Below are 22854 nucleotides of genomic sequence, written 5' to 3' on the forward strand. Positions count from 1 at the left end.
GCCACGAGTACCACACATTGGAGGGTCTTCTCGCCAGACCAAGAAGCCATGTGTCAGAGGAGTGTGTTCTATGTGAATACGAGTAAACAGTACATCATCCTGTCTTAGTAGCCAAAAGGAGGTATGCCACGGCAGTGTAGTGGACGTAACTAGACGCAGGTTATTGTCAGTAGTCTCCAGCCACTGGTTTCCCATCGACGTGTAACACTGTTCTTCCACAGCGAGGTGAGAGCATGCAAGGGGCTGGCACACTAAAGTAACTGAGGACCACTGCATGCCTCCTTGGCTGTTACATCTTCCCTTCCATTTCCTGCGATACACTACTGCCCTGGTACTCAGCAGAAAGACACTTCCTTCCCCAGCTGTTGTAGTTGCAGCAGTCTGTCCTGGTGTTCTGGACTCCTTTATGTGCCGGGTACAACAGTTATAGAGAGTGGAGAGCTAGGCCACGTGTAATTCTGCAATGAAGACAGCAAAGTCTGAGGCAGTCACAACCTTGAGGACATGATCAATTAAAAAAAACAGAGCAACCAACAGAGTCCCCCTGTTTCGACCCACCTATAAAGACATTTGTAAAGCTGAGGTACACACTAAATTGGCAGAGAATAAGGTAATAAAAACATATTGAGAATTGCAATCTCTCGTGTATCGCACTAAATCTAAATTACCCAAGGCCTCTGCAGTAACCAGATAGGCAGGTGTTAAGAACCCAGAATATGGGGTTTTACTTGCTCCAAACCAAGCGACTTCAGCATATGAAGCATGCTTATCCCAGATAGCCTTGTTACTCATGGAAGATTGGAGAAACGGCATTCCAGAGGTGGGCGAGCAACAGGATGGAATGCAGGTGAAGTTTTAGCTATAAGGAACTTACATGCATGATGTACCATGAGCGGCTGCCACCGGATAGTGAGTACATCTACATCTACATCCATACTCCGCAAGCCACCTGACGGTGTGTGGCGGAGGGTACCTTGAGTACCTGTATCGGTTCTCCCTTCTATTCCAGTCTCGTATTGTTCGTGGAAAGAAAGATTGTCGGTATGCCTCTGCGTGGGCTCTAATCTCTCTGATGTTATCCTCATGGTCTCTTCGCGAGATATACGTAGGAGGGAGCAATATACTGCTTGACTCCTCGGTGAAGGTATGTTCTCGAAACTTCAACAAAAACCTGTACCGAGCTACTGAGCGTCTCTCCTGCAGAGTCTTCCACTGGAGTTTATCTATCATCTCCATAACGCTTTCGCGATTACTAAATGATCCTGTAACGAAGCGCGCTGCTCTCCGTTGGGTCTTCTCTACCTCTTCTATCAACCCTATCTGGTACGGATCCCATACTGCTGAGCAGTATTCAAGCAGTGGGCGAACAAGCGTACTGTAACCTACTTCCTTTGTTTTCGGATTGCATTTCCTTAGGATTTTTCCAATGAATCTCAGTCTGGCATCTGCTATACCGACGATTAATTTTATATGGTCATTCCATTTTAAATCACTCCTAATGCCTACTCCCAGATAATTTATGGAATTAACTGCTTCCATTTGCTGACCTGATATATTGTAGCTAAATGATAAAGGATCTTTCTTTCTATGTATTTGCAGCACATTACACTTGTCTACATTGAGATTCAATTGCCATTCCCTGCACCATGCGTCATTTCGCTGCAGATCCTCCTGCATTTCAGTACAATTTTCCATTGTTTCAACCTCTCGATATACCACAGCATCACCCGCAAAAAGCCCCAGTGAACTTCCGATGTCATCCACAAGGTAATTTATGTATATTGTGAATAGCAACGGTCCTACGACAGTCCCCTGCGGCACACCTGAAATCACTCTTACTTCCGAAGACTTCTCTCCATTGAGAATGACATGCTGCGTTCTGTTATCTAGGAACTCTTCAATCCAATCACACAATTGCTCTGATAGTCCATGTGCTCTTGCTTTGTTCATTATACGACTGCGGGGAACTGTATCGAACGCCTTGCGGAACTCAAGAAACACGGCATCTACCTGGGAACCCGTGTCTATGGCCCTCTGAGTCTCGTGGACGAATAGCGCGAGCTGGCTTTCACACGATCGTCTTTTTCGAAACCCATGCTGATTCCTACGGAGTAGATTTCTAGTCTCCAGAAAAGTCATTATACTGGAACACAATACGTGTTCCAAAACTCTACAACTGATCCATGTTAGAGATATAGGTCTACTGTTCTGCACATCTGTTCGACGTCCCTTCTTGAAAACGGGGATGACCTGTGCCCTTTTCCAATCCTTTGGAACGCTACGCTCTTCTAGAGACCTACGGTACACCGCTGCAAGAAGGGGGGCAAGCTCCTTCGCGTACTCTGTGTAAAATCGAACTGGTATCCAATCAGGTCCAGCGGCCTTTCCTATTTTGAGCGATTTTAATTGTTTCTATATCCCTCTGTCGTCTATTTCGATATCTACCATTTTGGACAGCACAGAGACTGGGAATGGGGCTGGTCCTGTAAGTACCTGTGGCCAGCCTGATCTCCTCATGGTAGGCAGCGTTAATAATCTTCAGGTAAAGGGGCCTCGCTGACCCATACACTCTGCATCCAAAGTCTAGCTGTGAACGCCCAAAAGCTCCATAAAACCAGAGAAGACGTGTCCTACTGCTCCCCAAGACTGGTGGCTAAGGCACTTTATGATATTCAGTGCCTTCTGTATTCTGGCTTTCAGGTCTCCCAGCTGTGCTAATCACGATAAGGTCAAAAATGAAGGCGAGAAACGTCAGTGAGTCACTAAAATGTAGAATTATGTCCCTCGGATACAAGTCAGTTAAATTAAAAATACGACAAGAACAATTAAAATGAACATACATAAACACTTATCTGCAGAAAACTAAAAACTCGTGTTTGCAGCCCACTCCTCGAACCCTGTGCACTTAAGTTCCAACTGACGGGTCTCGGTTGCAGCATTAGAGGAACAGAAAACAGCAAAATCTTCTACAAATAAAGAATGCCTACAGGACTCATTATGCCAGTGTGTGGATTTTCAAGGCACGTATTTTGAAGAATTTTAGTCCGATATATGAAAGTATTCACTAAATGTTGTGTTCTAAGACAAGTCTTTTTATTTACGCTCCCTGTATTTACCCAATAAAACTTCTACATCATGCAATAAGTATATACTGTTACCATATATTGGCAAATATTTATAGAGAGAAAATGAGAAAGAGAAAGTAAAGCTAATATGCCACAGCCAATGTTTTGGCTACATACAGGACATGACTTAGGATTGGGGAAACACAGGAAAGTAATCCACCAAATTCATTTGAGGGAACTAGCCCGACATTTTCCTGCAGCAACTTCGGAAAACTGTGTAATCCTGCACATGAGTGGCCAGACTATGTCTGAACCATTGTTAACCCAAATTTTAAGCTATTACCTACAGTTTGCTATACGAATTCCACAACCCCGCTACTTGAAGTTATTCATTGTATGTGTTGCTAAATCAAATGCTCACCTTCAATACACACCTGTAACTGGTCAATAGCGATGCAGTAACATTGCAACCTTAGATACTGAATGCTCGCTGTAAATATTTATTGTTAAAAATTATCTCAAATACACTCCTGGAAATTGAAATAAGAACACCGTGAATTCATTGTCCCAGGAAAGGGAAACTTTATTGACACATTCCTGGGGTCAGATACATCACATTATCACACTGACAGAACCACAGGCACATAGACACAGGCAACAGAGCATGCACAATGTCGGCACTAGTACAGTGTATATCCACCTTTCGCAGCAATGCAGGCTGCTATTCTCCCATGGAGACGATCGTAGAGATGCTGGATGTAGTCCTGTGGAGCGGCTTGCCATGCCATTTCCACCTGGCGCCTCAGTTGGACCAGCGTTCGTGCTGGACGTGCAGACCGCGTGAGACGACGCTTCATCCAGTCCCAAACATGCTCAATGGGGGACAGATCCGGAGATCTTGCTGGCCAGGGTAGTTGACTTACACCTTCTAGAGCACGTTGGGTGGCACGGGATACATGCGGACGTGCATTGTCCTGTTGGAACAGCAAGTTCCCTTGCCGGTCTAGGAATGGTAGAACGATGGGTTCGATGACGGTTTGGATGTACCGTGCACTATTCAGTGTCCCCTCGACGATCACCAGTGGTGTACGGCCAGTGTAGGAGATCGCTCCCCACACCATGATGCCGGGTGTTGGCCCTGTGTGCCTCGGTCGTATGCAGTCCTGATTGTGGCGCTCACCTGCACGGCGCCAAACACGCATACCACCATCATTGGCACCAAGGCAGAAGCGACTCTCATCGCTGAAGACGACACGTCTCCATTCGTCCCTCCATTCACGCCTGTCGCGACACCACTGGAGGCGGGCTGCACGATGTTGGGGCGTGAGCGGAAGACGGCCTAACGGTGTGCGGGACCGTAGCCCAGCTTCATGGAGACGGTTGCGAATGGTCCTCGCCGATACCCCAGGAGCAACAGTGTCCCTAATTTGCTGGGAAGTGGCGGTGCGGTCCCCTACGGCACTGCGTAGGATCCTACGGTCTTGGCGTGCATCCGTGCGTCGCTGCGGTCCGGTCCCAGGTCGACGGGCACGTGCACCTTCCGCCGACCACTGGCGACAACATCGATGTACTGTGGAGACCTCACGCCCCACGTGTTGAGCAATTCGGCGGTACGTCCACCCGGCCTCCCGCATGCCCACTATACGCCCTCGCTCAAAGTCCGTCAACTGCACATACGGTTCACGTCCACGCTGTCGCGGCATGCTACCAGTGTTAAAGACTGCGATGGAGCTCCGTATGCCACGGCAAACTGGCTGACACTGACGGCGGCGGTGCACAAATGCTGCGCAGCTAGCGCCATTCGACGGCCAACACCGCGGTTCCTGGTGTGTCCGCTGTGCCGTGCGTGTGATCATTGCTTGTACAGCCCTCTCGCAGTGTCCGGAGCAAGTATGGTGGGTCTGACACACCGGTGTCAATGTGTTCTTTTTTCCATTTCCAGGAGTGTAGTTCGCGTAAGTAAGAATAGAAGAGTGAATGTACTCTGTTACAGTGAAACAAGTGTATTTTGAGTCAGGATCATTTCATTTAACGTTACTGACATTAAAGAATGTGACAATGGGGTTGCCACAACACGAAATGATGTCCGTGACGTAATGCTCAAAGCTGCTCAACTCCAGTATTATGTGTATGTCACGCAAAATCGCACTTTTGTGACTTGTACTCAGTCTGCTGAGCAGATGCCTCAACCACTGCACTATCTGAACACTGCCAAGATCACAAGCAAAACGTCCATTGCCATTTATATTTCTTCTCAATTAATTCTGAAGTCTACGATCAGCTGTTCTGCCTTGATATATTCGGTTTTCTGTAGATTCATCTGCTCTCAAGGGTTTCTGCAACACCATTCAGTGTCACTGGAACATCACTGATTTCATCCTGCTGCATCCGCATTCGTTTCTATTCAATGGATTTCATTCAATTCCTATGTATGTATCCCCCCCCCCCCCCCCCAGTGACGCTACTCCCACTAACTACTCCCACAAACCCTATTGGAGAACCCATGGGAGTATTGTTCAGAAACTGCCAAATTCTTCATGTGCTCACTCGCGAGTAGGAAACCCGTGTTCGCTACCAGTGTGTCACAATATTTCACCAGTCACGACATTGAGGATGGAAAGCTGTGCAGAGCGACTCACGGCTCCTGTCGCCTCCAGTATGTGAGAGCAAGTCCCGGATGTGGCGGCTACTCACTTGAAGCGCAGGCTCTGCTGCTGGCTGCGCCCGTGGCCCGTCGCGTAGGCGGACCCTCGCACGTTTCCCAGCATGACGTCATACCCCGCTTCGGACAAAGGCTTCACTGTCGGCAATGGAAAAAGTACTGTCATTCATACACTTCATCAGTCATGACGGAAGGTCGAGACTGCGTCAGACATCAGGATTTTTATCAAGAAATCTGCATGCACAGGATGGTGTCTTCCAACAAATGGTTCATCAGCATGCTTAACCATCCACTCCCCTTTCTACTGGCAGTGAAAACTCTAACAAGCTTTAGAAATGTCGTATTGGCACTTTTGTCTTCTTTAAGGCTAAGAGGTTTCCAATCCCGTTGGTCGTGACATTGTTGGAGAGGGAATGAATGTCGGTCTGGTGATGATGGGCACTTCAGACATTCATCTGAAGTTGTGTGGACAAATTATGGAAAATTTAAATCCTGACTGTGGCTGGACATTGAGACCTGGTTCTCCCAAATCTGAGCTCCTGCCTTAAACACTGCTCGCTTTTTTCAGTAGCACTGCAACAAGTCCCTAATAAATATAGGCCATTCAATCTGTGAGTCACTATGTAAAGATTGTCCACCAGGACACTTTGTGTACACTCATACCACAACATGGAATTGTACTATCCCAGGAATCTTTTCATAATGTCGTGCAACATTACTCATCATAGTATTGAACTCCCTGGGCTAGCAGGACAGAGGGGATGCGGTTTTATTTGTGGAAAGAGGCCAAAATAAGTTGCTGTCAGTTGCACTCAAAATATAAACTTTATATTTTAACACACAATCACACAAGCAAGAATCAAAAACTCTCAAGGTTTTAACGAAAGACCTCCTTTGATTTAATTTAAATCGGCTGAAGGCCACATCGAAAATCCACGGCACAAGGCCTAAGCAAGGAACTGAGGTACAGGAGTTCTTCTGGAGGTTTCACTTCTCCAGGAAAAAAAAAAAATTATCTTCAATATAAATAGGCTGAAAGCTTTAGCTTAAATTTTTCCCATAGAACTCGGCTGAAGGCCACACATTAATCAAGGAACAGTGTTATGGCTTAAGGCCGAGACAAAGATTTTCTATGTTTAATCTAAATAGGCTGAAAACTCGGATGAAGGTTGCATATCAACTAACAATTTAATGGCTTAAGGCCTAGGAAGAAGAGCTTCAAATCTGAAAAGGCTGGAGGCCTTGTCTTAAAATATTTCGTGTAAAACTCGGCTGAAGGTCTCAAACTAAAATATAACAATGTTATGACTTAATGGCAAGACAACGATTTGGAATGTTTAATTTAAGAGAGGTTAAAACTCGGCTGAGGGCCACGCACCATGCAGAACACAATTTTACGGCTTAAGGCCTAAAGGGAAGAGCTTCTAAATTTAACTAAAATAGGCTAAAGGCTTTATCCTAAAATTCTTCACATAGAACTCGGCTGATGGCCACTTACGAAACCCAAACAATCTCACGGCTTAAAGCCCAGACAAAGAAACTTCCAATTTTTAATTTAAGCTGGAAAACTCGGTTGAAGGCCACATAAAAACTAAAAAATATTTTTTATGGCTTAAGGCCTAGACAAATTTTTCAACTTTTCATTTGAAAAGGCTGAAAAGTCGGCTGAAGGCCACATACCAACTTGAAACCAACTTATGGCTGAAGGCCTAGGCACAAGAAATTTTCAATTTTAATTTTGAAAGGCTGAAACTCGGATGAAGGCCTCATACCAATCAAGAGACTTCTTTTTATGGCTTAAGGCCTAAGAAGAAAAGCCTTGCGATTTTAATTAGCTAAACTCTACTGAAGGCCACATAGAGTACTGAAGACTAAAAGGGAAATCGCAATGTACAACACAAGGAGCAGCGCTCAGACGGTTCTAAGAGTCGGCCTGGGAAGGTAACACCAACGCATGTTTATGTGAGACAGGCAGCCAGACCGACCACCTGTTAATCGGAAGGCAACTCAACCAAAAGCCAGCCGACGAACCAACCAACAAGATCAGTTCTGCTCCACCCGACCAGAAAAACGACGACAAGATGTCAATAGCACAACGTTCTGGATACCGGTGCCCAATCCAGCCAAGTCAGAATAAACGCCCAAAACTACCAACAACACCTCAACTGTCAAAATACACGCCGTGCTGGTCAGCATCAACACAATGAGGAAAATACACTTCCAAAAACTATGCCAATGACCAGGACAGGTCACTGGAACATCAGCGCCCACAAGGCAGAAGATACAGGTGGTACACTTCATAAATGAAGGAATGAATTAAATTAAGTTAAACACCAGACAGGAAGACGGCAGCAATTCTAGCCGACCTCAATGCACACACGTTGTTGCTCACGGAAATCTCCCAGAAAGCGACAACCAGGATCAAACGAAGAGATGTGATAACAGTTGACACGTGACAGTAGGTTAAGTGAACACTCAATTTTAGTGTCCAGGATCGGTGGGTGACGAACTTCGTAACCCTCACAAGAAGTGCTTCACAACTCCGCACGCCGTCAGCAGCTGTGGCCTGCCTACACACCACGGAGCTTCCTCACTGCTCTGGTCCAACCAACCGACTGGTAGGCCCGGAAACGGTCAAAGCACCAAATACACGTCGGCCGATGAGACTACTGGCTGAACGACCAACCAACGGCCGTTCCCGCTCCAGTGTCCTTCCGTTGGACAGTTCAAGTGTGTCGCCAGCGGCTGGCAAGCACTGGCTGTTCGCGCCTCACGGGCACTCCGTCCCTCACTTCATTGCTGCTGCGTCCAGACACACGACGACCCGGAAATATTATCGGTCGCTCCAAAGTTGGTACGAAAGTGCACTTATCGATAAGTGCGGCTGCTGCCACTCACGGCAGGTATGGCAGGAAGTTAGTGACACCAGTAAAAGAAATAAGAAATCGAGGCGGCAGTACCGCAAGAGAAGATGACAAACAATCAACGGCATGAACACGAGCCATGCATCGCTCAAGTATTATAACTTTCTATTTGGTTTATAATATTATCACGGTAAATGACATACAGTTTTTCCAGATATGTGATCTGATTGGTTTCCTGACGATGAACAGAGTGTTTGCAATCTTTAATGATGAATAAATTAATAATGAATAGAACTTAATGTTCACAATGACAACCACAACTGAGTAATTAGAAATGAATGAAAAATCGAGAAAAAACCGGGACATCTTATTGGTAATTGCGAAGTTGGACAAAGCTTAAAAAATAAAACTTCAAAGAGGTGGTTGTAATCTTGGGAACTATGAGATGAATGATTAAAAATAATAGAATGTAAAAGAATAGTGACCTTACGGTAGTTGAATGCTATGATATTTTATGAGACAATGTTTATATTTTGTTGTATGATGCAGAAATTGGATAATATCTAAAGTAAAAGTGTGTCTAGAATACACATATACAATTACAGTAGGACTCATAATAATGTTCCACATCACTAATTAGTCTCTTACCCTTTATGTAAAAATGACAGAACACATAACCCTTAGGGAGTCTAAATCCTAGTTTCCATGGCAATTGAAAGAGGTTTTATATTCCAAATAAAGGTAACCAGAGAATGAAAGATGTATTTTCTATTTACATCACATTTCCAACTATATATGTATTGAAACATTTCCCCCAACCCCCTACAACATTGATAACTACAACCTCAGTAGTGAGGCTGTGGGCGCACTATTGCAACATTTCCCGTTCCCTATCAATGATGACATGCAATGTTGCCATATTTCCCCAACACATCTCTCTAATGTCACAGGAAAACAACTCTATTTATAAAGCAGCAGGAAATTGAAAACTTATGAGAAATTTAAAATAGCCCAACACTGTTAGAGGGTTGTTCCCACCTCTCTGACGTCTCAAGCCACTTACGCTAAGTGAAAAATGTCGAGAAACTAAAAACTCCTAGACAGACAATTGTCCAGTTGGTGTGTAATTAAAAAGAACCAAGATGGTGGACTGTGGGATATTGGTCAGGCCTGTATAGCTGTCAGGTCACTTAACTCCAAAATGCTAATCCAAGATGGTTCATCTGGGGATTCTGGTGCAGCTTGCATTTTTTACAGATTTTTCCCAACCATATGACATCAGAATTAAACATTGCTAAACTATGGATACTAGTGCAATCTGCATGGTTACCAGGACACTTGCACTAAGCATGGAATGCAAGGGGGTTGACCCTACATAGTTGCAAGATTTCATATGTTCTAGGTTTAAAACCATGTCATAATTTTAAAATGGTATATAGTTAAAAGAATCACCTGCCTTTGTGTTTAAATCTCACACATATTATATGTTTGAACAGTTTCTCCCATTGCAGTTCCCTTAAGTTTAAGTCCACTTGTCATGTTTCTAAACAACTTCCCCCAATCAGTTGCTAGCCTATTTGTGCTGTTACCACTACCACTGCAGTAGGATAGCAATGGTTATATCTTCGTTTAAAGAAAATGCGGTGGAAAGAGTCCCCTTCCAGAGTCAGAGCGACTGTGCAGGCCCTCCACTAGTTGAGACCGCCACCACACTTCCTGGATTGTGACTTCATAGACATCATAGTGCTGACTACCATGCAGTTGCTGTTGTGTGATGGCTGGCGTATATCGTAATACCATCTGACGCATCCACTGTCGTGCTGCCAGAGAATTTGTGGGACAGCACATCAACATGTTTTCCCATGCAGATCACAGCTTGTGTCTCCGGATTGAAGCACCTAGAACCACTTGGCCTCAACGGCCGGCTCAGCTACTGGTACCGCAACACATTTTTAAGATGCTGTAGCTAGAATGCACTGTCAAGTTAAGGCAAATACAGTGTCAGGCTGTGGCATAACTTCCGATTATAGAATGTTATTTCATTTCTGATGATTATTAGCTTGTTTGAACTATCACTGGCTTGCCTGCTTAGTATTACGAGCAGAAAATGACAAACTTTCAGCACTGCAAGATAAAATATATGCCCTACGTGTAGTCGCTGTAATGTTTGGGTGGTTTGGAAAATGGCTAGTTTAAAGCATAACAATCCTCGTTTATTATGTGTAAAAATGTGTACTATTATTGTTCAGTTTGCTGTTCCTTTGAACTGTCATGTAGTCTCAGCTATGTCGCACCACACATTAGCATTATCAGCAGAAGACCGTAAACATTTTGTTCTGCAGAATAATTCTCTAGCATGGAGTTGCTATAGTATTTGGCTGACTTTGCAAGTATAGCGACCTTCGTTTTTTACGTAAACGATTGATTACTACTGTTCTGCATGCTACACTCCTGGAAATTGAAATAAGAACACCGTGAATTCATTGTCCCAGGAAGGGGAAACTTTATTGACACATTCCTGGGGTCAGATACATCACATGATCACACTGACAGAACCACAGGCACATAGACACAGGCAACAGAGCATGCACAATGTCGGCACTAGTACAGTGTATATCCACCTTTCGCAGCAATGCAGGCTGCTATTCTCCCATGGAGACGATCGTAGAGATGCTGGATGTAGTCCTGTGGAACGGCTTGTCATGCCATTTCCACCTGGCGCCTCAGTTGGACCAGCGTTCGTGCTGGACGTGCAGACCGCGTGAGACGACGCTTCATCCAGTCCCAAACATGCTCAATGGGGGACAGATCCGGAGATCTTGCTGGCCAGGGTAGTTGACTTACACCTTCTAGAGCACGTTGGGTGGCACGGGATACATGCGGACGTGCATTGTCCTGTTGGAACAGCAAGTTCCCTTGCCGGTCTAGGAATGGTAGAACGATGGGTTCGATGACGGTTTGGATGTACCGTGCACTATTCAGTGTCCCCTCGACGATCACCAGTGGTGTACGGCCAGTGTAGGAGATCGCTCCCCACACCATGATGCCGGGTGTTGGCCCTGTGTGCCTCGGTCGTATGCAGTCCTGATTGTGGTGCTCACCTGCACGGCGCCAAACACGCATACCACCATCATTGGCACCAAGGCAGAAGCGACTCTCATCGCTGAAGACGACACGTCTCCATTCGTCCCTCCATTCACGCCTGTCGCGACACCACTGGAGGCGGGCTGCACGATGTTGGGGCGTGAGCGGAAGACGGCCTAACGGTGTGCGGGACCGTAGCCCAGCTTCATGGAGACGGTTGCGAATGGTCCTCGCCGATACCCCAGGAGCAACAGTGTCCCTAATTTGCTGGGAAGTGGCGGTGCGGTCCCCTACGGCACTGCGTAGGATCCTACGGTCTTGGCGTGCATCCGTGCGTCGCTGCGGTCCGGTCCCAGGTCGACGCGCACGTGCACCTTCCGCCGACCACTGGCGACAACATCGATGTACTGTGGAGACCTCACGCCCCACGTGTTGAGCAATTCGGCGGTACGTCCACCCGGCCTCCCGCATGCCCACTATACGCCCTCGTTCAAAGTCCGTCAACTGCACATACGGTTCACGTCCACGCTGTCGCGGCATGCTACCAGTGTTAAAGACTGCGATGGAGCTCCGTATGCCACGGCAAACTGGCTGACACTGACGGCGGCGGTGCACAAATGCTGCGCAGCTAGCGCCATTCGACGGCCAACACCGCGGTTCCTGGTGTGTCCGCTGTGCCGTGCGTGTGATCATTGCTTGTACAGCCCTCTCGCAGTGTCCGGAGCAAGTATGGTGGGTCTGACACACCGGTGTCAATGTGTTCTTTTTTCCATTTCCAGGAGTGTATTTCCTCAAGGTACCGTGTAGTTTCCACTATGTGAGAGGAGAACCGTGTGAGCTAACATCCCAAAGATGTTCGGGGTCACATGTGGTTCCCCTTCATCGAAATGTTTTGGCTCAAACTCGTCTAGGGGTTGAACCGCAAGTGTCGCATTACATGCCCTAAATTAGACACTTGTGACCCTTTGGTTAAACTATCTGGCTGAGTTCGAGTTTGCGAAATACAAAGTTAATATAACATTTAATAATAGTAATAATAATATCGGGAACTAAATTAACGACTCATAAATGATGTAGGCCACACAGTTGCGATTTGGTCAAAGTAATGTTTATTCAGAAAGCAAACTATCAGCGAAAGTAGTCCTATTTAGAGTTAGTGTTACACTCGAGCGCGTATCCATTTCATACGGTTCGATCATTTACAATCTCATCTCAAAATACAAGTTATCTACTCGAAAAGTTAGAGTTCACACTAGGCGCGCGGCTGCTCACCGCTCAGAGACTAAGTCCCACGATACCACTCAATGCGAATCTTTTTAAGTCGTTTCACTTCCTAGCTGCCTTAAGGCCGACTGTCCGCTTCCGCGTCTGCACCAGGGCTGCCCCTCTGCCCGTCCCCGGCAGCGTTTCGCGCGCGCCGAATATCCTCGCTCAACTGAGTACTGCAGTTCCCTTTCCTGAAGCCGCCCATCTGATTGGCTAAACTTATTCTATATTATTTTACATTTTAACATATTTAAATAATCAAAGCTTGACCACTTTCACGTTCTATATAAAGTAACAATAAGATCTATTACATAATAAACGTTAAATTCTTTTACACAAAACCAATACAATTTACTTCTTAGGTTTGAATGCCACAGCCAGTAGCCTTGCACCAATGTGCTTTCTGATAAATAAATAAGGAACAAAAGTAACTATTATGCACTAAGCTTTACAACAAACATTCTATTACCTAATGATTTAATAAGGTGCCATGTTGTCATCGTTCAATGTGTTTTGTTTGGACGAAATGATGATCTGATACTTAACTGAAAATACTGATAATTTAAATTTGCTATAGCTTTTAAAGAAATAAAGTAACCGAGTTGTCGTTTTAATGATGCGCTTCTATATAAAATGTCGACCGTTAAGATCGACCAAAGCGTTCAGATTTTAGCATTCAGGTCTTTGTTACAAAACTTGTTAATTTCACTTTAACATTAAATCCAAAAGTATGATAGATATGTCCAGTATTCGAGTTTTAATGGGGGTCACCATGAAAATTTATGGAGGATGGCTGATTAAAATTACTGTGGCTTGATTGCCTGCATTACTACAGAATTAAATAGTTTTCATAAATGTTTCCCTTTATGGCCGATCTTAGGTCCGCCATATTTAACACTGCTACATCTCCTTGGCCACAAGCGGCTTCTACTGGGTTTCCCTATGACGTACGTTCTCGTCTGTCTCAATTCTACACTACAGCGCTTAGGCCTCAATAGACAATAGACGCCTGTGAGTTTCCCCATCTCGTGGTGGATCTGCGCCCTATGTGGTACGCGGTCCTGGATGACAGGGTTCGTTTCACAATTCCTGTAGGCTGACTCTTTTGGCCATATATTTAAATGAGAGCGAAATGGTCGTTAACTCACAAGATGACAGCGATTTGAACTGGAAAATGAAGTAGATAGCCTATCATAGGGTCACTATAATATCTAACTCTAAGTTCTAACTATGATGTGCAGAGAACCATCTTATACGCATGTATACAGATCAATAGCTTCTGTCAGTTGGGAATTTTTTTTCCAGGTTACATCCTAACAGAAGGTGGAGGGCAGAATGGATCTGTTAGCTAGAGTGTCTGATGTGCGATTTCCGCTGTACTCGCCTAGCAGATCAGTGTCAGGTTGGCAACAACTCAGACATACACATGGTAACACTGCTTTCCCACGGAACTTTCAAAACAAACTCATCCACGCATTCAGTCACATAGAGAGGTGTGCAGGAAACGATATGAATCAAAGAGGAACAAATATGTAATAAATAAACACGTTTTACAACTCATCCTCCCTTCTGAGGCACATTGTCAAGGCAAAAGAATAATTTTCAGTGTGGCTGGCGTATTGTGAGGACGCTCAGATATTCTGAACTGATAACGCTCATGAGATGGGACTCACCGTACCGTTTCACAACTTCCAAAATTACAGTTTTAATCCACCAGCTGTGAAGAAGTTAAAGTGACTCGCTTTGTATAGATTCAGTCCTTAATATCTAATGTGACAGTGTTTTGAGAACAATTCAGATCAAGCACAAATAAGACCTTTTGGCGAAAAATGTACCATATATGGTGTTATTTCAGTAATATCATGGACGCTAGTACTTAGTTGACTGAGGTTACTACAATGAGCTCAGAGGTCATCTTCTCCCTACTTATATTCATTCTTGAGTGTATGTGCTGTAGTGACGGGGACAGTTTTACCCGCTCCCCAAACACAACAGAAAATAATGCTCAAATGACCAACATGCCCATGCTTATCATTCGCAAATAAATTATATTATTAATTTTCAGGGTGCTTCTGAAAGAAATGATGAGCTGACATATTGCATATTCTGAAGCATAAGTTAAGGGACTCCTGTGGGAATCTGTTATTTGCACAAATCCCTTACGTAATTTTTTCTGACAAATTACTAAAACAAATCGCCTGTTACTGTTTCCGTAAGGAGGATTCACGTTTGATGCCTGGCCTAGCCATATTAATTTGGGTTTTCGAAAGCTATGCCACATAATTGTAGGTAACTGCTGGCACATCTTAACAGTAGAATATAACTGTAACATTGTTCATCTTCTATCCATTATTAATAATTTGAGAGAAACGTCTGATACAGTAAATATTTATCGTCATTCATTATTATTACTCTACAGCATATTTAATATTATTTACCTAGTGGAATGACATGATTATGTGACAACATTGTAGTGGTCATGTGGAGAAGACAATAAATAATAAATACTTACAAGAAATATAATAAAGGGAGTAATAATGAAACATAACTGATGTCAATAAAACTGTAAGGGAAGGCTGCATTCTGTCAGTGTTTTCAGCTGGTATCTACAAGAGGCAATGGAGAGAGTGAAGGAAAATAATTAGACAGGAAAATTTAGAGGGAAGAGGTAAGAAATATGATCCTCATAGATATTGTTGAATGGGTCACACCCTCACAAACCAGAAACTGATTAAGGATGAACTAAACAACATAGTAAGTATTTGGATATAAAAAATTGACTTTAAATCAAAGTAGAAACTGTAGGAGCCATGGCCAGAAACGCATTATAGTATGGGTGAGACATCCATATTTTTTTGGAAATGTAGGATAAAATCGTATGAGAGGAGAATGTTAAAAACTATATGAATGATAAATTAAAAAATGAAAAGGTAATGGAAATAGCGGACCAGTTTAACGCTGTCACAAATTTTGGGCGTCACTATGAGAGAGGTAACTCCAATGGAGCATTATGTGAGGCCAGCAGGAAGGTGCGGAAGCTCTGTTACGCAAATTCATAAAGAAGCCAGTTTTCCCACCGCAAGGAGGGTCAGGCTCAGGTGCGACACAGCAGAAAAGCAGTGCGGCTATGAACCAACCTAAGGGAAGTATCCACACCATGGGACCGCGAAGATATTGATCCGACTGTCCCTGGAAAGAATGTATCGGCACAAGCTTAGTTGCCAGTATAGAAACTATTGATCCTAGCACAGCTATGCACAGGTCTGCCAGCACCCTTCACGACACCACGGCCACGCAACTCTCCGCCACATGATCGGTCAGTGAGCACCCCAAGTCAGTCTGGCCATCCACAACCACCAGTCCAGATCACGAAGCTAAGTCTGTATCTGGAGCAGTACGACACATGAGCCTCAACAACAGCATCCAAACTTGTGCCTCGGAGGGCAGCAGTTCAGGCTGATGGCAGTACGACTGTCATCCATCCACACTGGGGTGAGCTTCTCTTGCAGCAGCAGCAGACTTCTAAGAGACTTAGGGCAGACATTCACGTAGCTAACCCTTTTTGCTTGCGGCTGCACAGCGCCAACTGGGGCATGTGCCGCTGAGTGAAGCAAACAGTGCCAACAGAGTAGGACACAGATGGAACACATCCAGCACACCACCACCACAGCCTTCTGCAGCTAACGGCGGAGTAAGCGGACATTGCCAGCACTGGCCGGCACTAGCGCCTCACCGCCCCGCCACTGTACGTCATAGCGGACTCACTCGCCCCGAAATGGTTCAAATGGCTCTGAGCACTATGGGACTTAACATCTGAGGTCATCAGTCCCCTAGAACTTAGAACTCCTTAAACCTAACTAACCTAAGGACAACACACACATCCATGCCCGACGCAGTATTCGAACCTGCGATCGTAGCGGTCGCGGGGTTCCAGACTGAAGCGCCTAGAACCACTCGGCCACTCGCTCGCCCCGAATCATTACACAAGGAAGAAGGTCTGTGGAAAATGTCAACAGCAAAAGGGTCTGCAGTGGAAATGGCGTGTCCTATATGGGACAGTCGTCAAGAGGGTAGCAGTGAGTTTCCCTCGATTTCCTTATTGGTTTGTTTCAGAAGCATACATACATTAATCTCTTATTGCAAGTGAGTATAACTTGGAATATATACATGAGAGAAATGTGTACAATTATATCGTTAGTTTACAAGAGATGAAATTGATACATACGCATCGACCTCTCCGGGTGGAGCAGGAGGAAGGTGTCAGAGCAACCTATGAGCCCTGAAACGGCCAGCAGAGCCCCACGGCGGGGAACGCCCGGCGGAACTGGCACGCGGTGAGCTGTAAGCTGGTAGCCGTCCTCAGTCTCCACCACGTGCGTCTCGCACGTCAAGCCGTAATCCCTGCATCCGTCCGTCTGCAACAGTTCACAGTAACTGCAAGATCCGCCGCACCCTGCCCCTGACTGAACAGTAGGACCATTAATATCCAGGGGCTGGTCTGGACTGGCAGCACTGGCGAAGGCAGCCCACCAATGAGATTCTCGTTCAGTAAATAATGCCAAAAAATTGTTTACACTCAATAATACACAGATATTACCAAAATGTATGTATATACACTACTGGCTATTAAAATTGCTACACCACGAAGATGACGTGCTACAGACGCGAAATTTATCCGACAGAAAGAAGATTCTGTGATATGCAAATGATTAGCTTTTCAGAGCATTCACACAAGGTTGGCGCCGGTGGCAACACCTACAACGTGATGACATGAGGAAAGTTTCCAACCGATTTCTCATACACAAACAGAAGTTGACCGGCGTTGCCTGGTGAAACGTTGTTGCGATGCCTCGTGTAAGGAGGAGAAATGCGTACCATCACGTTTCCGAATTTGATAAAGGCCGGATTGTAGCCTATCGCAATTGCGGTTTATCGTGTCGCGACATTGCTGCTCGCGTTGGTCGAGATCCAATGACTGTTAGCAGAATATGGAATCGGTGGGTTCAGAAGGGTAATACGAAACGCCGTGCTGGATCCCAACGGCCTCGTATCACTAGCAGTCGAGATGACAGGCACCTTATCAGCACGGCTGTAACGGATCGTGCAGCCACGTCTCGATCCCTGAGTCAACAGATGGGGACGTTTGCAAGACAACAACCATCTGAACGAACAGTTCGACGACGTTTGCAGCAGCATGAACTATCAGCTCGGGGACCATCGCTGCGGTTACCCTTGACGCTGCATCGCAGACAGGAGCGCCTGCGATGCTGCACTCAGTGCCGAACCTTGGTGCACGAATGGCAAAACGTCATTTTTTCGGATGAATCCAGGTTCTGTTTATAGCATCATTATGGTCGCATCCGTGTTCGACAACATCGCGGACAACGCACATTGGAAGCGTGTATTCGTCATCGCCATACTGGCGTATCACCCGGCGTGATGGTATGGGGTGCCATTGGTTACACGTCTCGACCACCTCTTGTTCGTATTGACGGCACTTTGATCAGTGGACGTTACATTTCAGATGTGTTACGACACGTGGTTCTACCCTTCATTCGATCGCTGCAAAACCCTACATTTTAGCAGGATAATGCACGACCGCATGTTGCAGGTCCTGTACGGGCCTTTCTGGATACAGGAAATGTTCGACTGCTGCCCTGGCCAGCACATTCTTCAGATCTCTCACCAACTGAAAACGTGTGCTCAATGGTGGCCGAGCAACTGGTTCGTCACAATACGCCAGTCACTACTCTTAATGAACTGTGGTATCGCTTTGAAGCTGCATAGGCAGCTGTACCTGTACGCACCATCCAAGCTCTGACTCAATGCCCAGGCGTGTCAAGGCCGTTATTACGGCCAGAGGTTTCTCGGGATCTATGCACCCTAATTGCGTGAAAATGTAATGACATGTCAGTTGTAGTATAATATATCTGTCCAATGAATACCCGTTTATCATCTGCATTTCTTCTTGGTGTAGCAATTTTAATGGCCAGTCGTCTATGTATGAGTGTATGTATGTATATATGTTGCACATCTCCTCCTAAACCATAGGACCGATTTCAACTTAACTTGCAACATACGTATATCCCCGACAGTGTGTAACGAATGCTGTTGGGGTAGAAACAACACACCTACCATGGCTCAGGGGATATGAAATCATAAAAAATGAGATGTGTGAAAAACTGCCGCATCATATATGACGTTTAAGCTTATTACTTCTGTGCCGCTAACTCTATTCCTAATAAATGTCGCAGAATCCATATACACCGCTAAATGTATACACAAAATTATATCATGGTGCCCCAAATAGTTCAGGAGATGGGACGTCATGAAGACTCAAATGCGTGAAAAACGCGCACCATGCATGACATTTAAGCTTGTTACTTCTGTGTTACTAACTGAATTCGCTACATATATCACAGACAGTATCCACAGACTTTGCTGTTGTTGTCGTTTAGGGTGTACAGGATCTCAATTGTGAGATTATCAGCGCCCTTAGAAACATTAAAAGGAAACGAATATGGTGAATAGGGCTAAAATTCTTTACACTCTCTCTCACTCTCTCTCTCTCACTGTATCACTCACTGACTCGCATTCACCCGCACACACACATATATTCCATATCACACGCCGTAAAGCGAAGGAGAAATAGTAGAAGACACTACACGTGGGATCACGACACCCTTCCTTTAGTGCGGCATTTGCCCTCCAGTTCCCAGCAATAGTCACGTGCCCTCGTACCGAGCAGAAACATATCTCCTTCTCCACCCACTGTAGTTGGAGGAGGGCTCCCTGAATATTTTGTACTGCTTTACTGCAAGATACAGCAGTTGTAGGAAGTGAAAGGCACTCAGAGAAGCGGAACAGACAAGGAGTTTAGCACTCGAAGCACATCTCATCTGCTCCAGTGCCCTCAAGTTCGCATATAATCCCACATCGAAGACAGTAAAGTTTTGAGGCAGACTGTCCTTGAGGACACAATCAAGGAAAAAACAGAGCAGCCAACGGCCCTCATCTGTTTAGAACCATTCGTAAATACAGCTTTAGACTCGTGCTGCTCAGTTAAAATGTCATAAAAAATGTATTAAAAGGTATGTGAGCCTCTAATCTCTGCTGCACTGCATCAAATCTAAAATTCTTCTGCACCTCTGCAGCAACTGTTGTGGCAGGCAGTTAAAACCTTTGGTGCTGTACGTGCTCCACACCGACTCCAGCACACACTATACATGGATCCCAAATGGCATTGTTGCTCCTGGACGATTGGAGAGAATGCCTTCCACAGGAGGCCGAACAACGCTATGGTATGTGGATGAAGTCGGAGATGTGAGGAACTTACATGCCTGAGGCACCATGAGGAGCTGCGGCCGGATGGTGCCTCGGCACAGCGGCTGGGTACGGGGCTGGTGGATGTGCTATCCTTTCCTGGATTGTAGACAGGTATCGGAATCTTCAGGTAAGAAGGCCTCACAGACCTGTACGCTGTGGGTCCATAGTCTGACCGCAAACGCACAAAAGCCCTATAAAACTGCACCAGACGCGCCCTGTCTGCTCCACGAGACCTGTAGCTAAGGTACTTTACGATATTCAGTGCCTTTCTGGGTTCTGGCTTCCACGTCTCCCAGCTGCGGTAACCACGACTGTTTCGAGTCAAAAATGAGGCCCAGAAAGTTCACTGAGTCTTTAAAATGTTGAGTGGCGTTCTCCATACGCAGATCAGGTAAAATAAAAAATGACGAGAGAGATTAAAATGAGCACACAGTCCTTATTTGCGGAAAACTGAAAAGCTGTCTTTGCAGTCTACTAACCTATCGTCTGCACTGTAAGTTCCAACTTATGGGTGATTGTTGCAACACTGGAGGAGCAACAGAAAGCAGTGCAGTCGTCCACAAATCAAGTGCACTGTACAGGACTCCTAACGGTAAACGAGGTACTTTTTATGGGTATTAAAAGATTGCCCATAGAACACCATCCTCCCGCTCAAAGTGATGCAACAGCAAATCGCCAATTCGAGACCTAAAAAAAGCGCTTGGAGAGGAAGGACCGTATGAAAATGTGGAGCTGGCTACGAAATCCCTATGATGTAGTTGCACGAGAGCATTGTGTCTCCAAATAGTGTTGTACGCTTTACTGATACCGAAGAATACGCAGAGACAGTGATGTTTACGTAGGAAACCCTGCTGAACACCCGCCTCTAGTAAGATCAGGTTGGAATACAAACAGATGGTGGCTGAAGAGTTGCCTGGTCTCTGAAAATTAGATCAGACGGCGGTTAACTGTTTGCTCTAGGATCTTTCCCATGCAGCTCTTTAAGGTGAAGCTCCGATAACTACTTGTGCGATCCTTTCCTGGTTTGAGGAGAGGTATCAGAACAGCCTCTCTCCAAGATTTGGGCAAGTCCCTGTCTGTCACATCAGATTAAAATATTCGAGGAAGATTTCCTTTGACGCTGTAAGCAAATGTCGAATCATGCAGCACGGGATTCGGCCGTGACCTAGTGCAGTGTCGCGAGTCTCAGGCAGTGCCGATTCCAGGTCCCACGTGGAGAAAGGGTAGTTGCATGATTCAGAATTTTCGGATCTGAAGTCCTACTTGTCCCTCTCTACAGTCGCTCGTTAGCAGCGAAACACCAGATCCTGGCTGAAGTTGGCAGTAACCTTTGCCAAATGCTCTGCTATCATCACTGATGTCTCTGCATGTTGTTTGGAGAGACCCCTGTTTCTGGACTGCTGTTATTGGCTACTGTGTTTACCGGAAATGCACCTGAGGTTTTCCATACTTTTACAGAAAAAGTTGAGTGGTTGATCGAGTCCAGGAAATTTTTCCATGACCTTTTCATGCTCTCCTTAATTAAGCCCGAGGGCCGTAAGGTTGTCTGCTGTCAGACAATACTTAAATCGTCAGAGAGCCACACGTCTGTCAGGGTTGCTGAACGGCAGTTTCTGGTCCACCAACGAACGGGTTGCCTTCTAAGATGACCTGCGGACTTCGGTGCCGAGAAGTCAGCGGCATAATGGGTCACTTGTGTGATGTGCTGCACACATTGCTGGACGCTGTCTCGGTGTTAGAACACAGCTAGCTGGCTGAACAACTTCCAGTTAGCTGTGCTGGCCATCTATTTTCTGTCTTCTGTTCAAGTGTGCCTCCATCTAGGAGGTGAATGTGAAGTGGGGAGGGAAGTGGTCACTGTTTGAAGGTCGTCAGTAACTCCCGACTGAACAGAGTCTGCGAGGGCTGTAGAGGAGGAAGAGAGGTCAATGGCTGAGACTGGCACAGTAGCCGCACAGAAATGAGTGGGAGTTCCTGTGCTGAGGACAAACAGCTCGTGAGATGCGACCCTGAGGGCAAGTAGAAGTCGAGCCCCACAAGACGTGATTGGTACTCACGTCTCGTAGTAGGTGGAAAGGTCAGGGGAGTTGTTCCATAACATCTGTGAGAGCGTCAGAGTCGGTAGCATCTTGCGAACGAAAATAAAGTCAGCAAACAGTGATCTTCCAACGCACAAGAATTCCGACTGCACCTGATTGCAGGTCAATAGCCAGGGCGAGAGCAGAGGAGTGGTGCTCGTTATTGACAAACACAGCAAGCCGTCCTTTGGCCCTTTCCCCAATCAGGTCAGTCTCGCGATAGAGCACATGGTCCCGTAGTACAGGAGCATCAGAAGGTTTAAATTGATTTTCCTGCAAACACAAGCACAGCGGGCGATCCTGTGCTAAGAGTTTCAGTTCCTCCACATATATCCTAAACCCATTAATGTTCCTCTGTACGATGGGAAACGTCTCTCATGGGAGTAGCCCTTTCATCCTGACTGTCTGCCAGGGTAGGGATCCCGCAATGGCTGGAGGCTCAGTCTTGGGCCCCAGTCTGACACAAGGTCCACGAGCTCTGAAGAAGAGTCGAGAGAGATGTCAGGGAG

At 45.7% G+C, this 22854-nt stretch overlaps 1 protein-coding gene across 3 annotated transcripts in view; it reads right to left on the reverse strand.

Annotated features, from left to right (window-relative positions):
• The window catches only part of LOC126195238 (lipase 3-like), a 197175-nt gene that overhangs the window by 123687 nt on the left and 50634 nt on the right, over positions 1-22854 (reverse strand). For all 3 annotated transcript variants that reach the window (XM_049933766.1, XM_049933765.1, XM_049933764.1), the window contains 2 exons: positions 17167-17356; positions 5760-5865 (listed from right to left, as the gene is read on the reverse strand). In XM_049933766.1, the coding sequence (XP_049789723.1) occupies positions 5760-5865; positions 17167-17356 (296 nt within the window). The remainder of the gene's footprint in view (positions 1-5759; positions 5866-17166; positions 17357-22854) is intronic.

The sequence above is a fragment of the Schistocerca nitens genome, chromosome 7 (assembly GCF_023898315.1).
Source record: "Schistocerca nitens isolate TAMUIC-IGC-003100 chromosome 7, iqSchNite1.1, whole genome shotgun sequence".
Taxonomy (NCBI): domain Eukaryota; kingdom Metazoa; phylum Arthropoda; class Insecta; order Orthoptera; family Acrididae; genus Schistocerca; species Schistocerca nitens.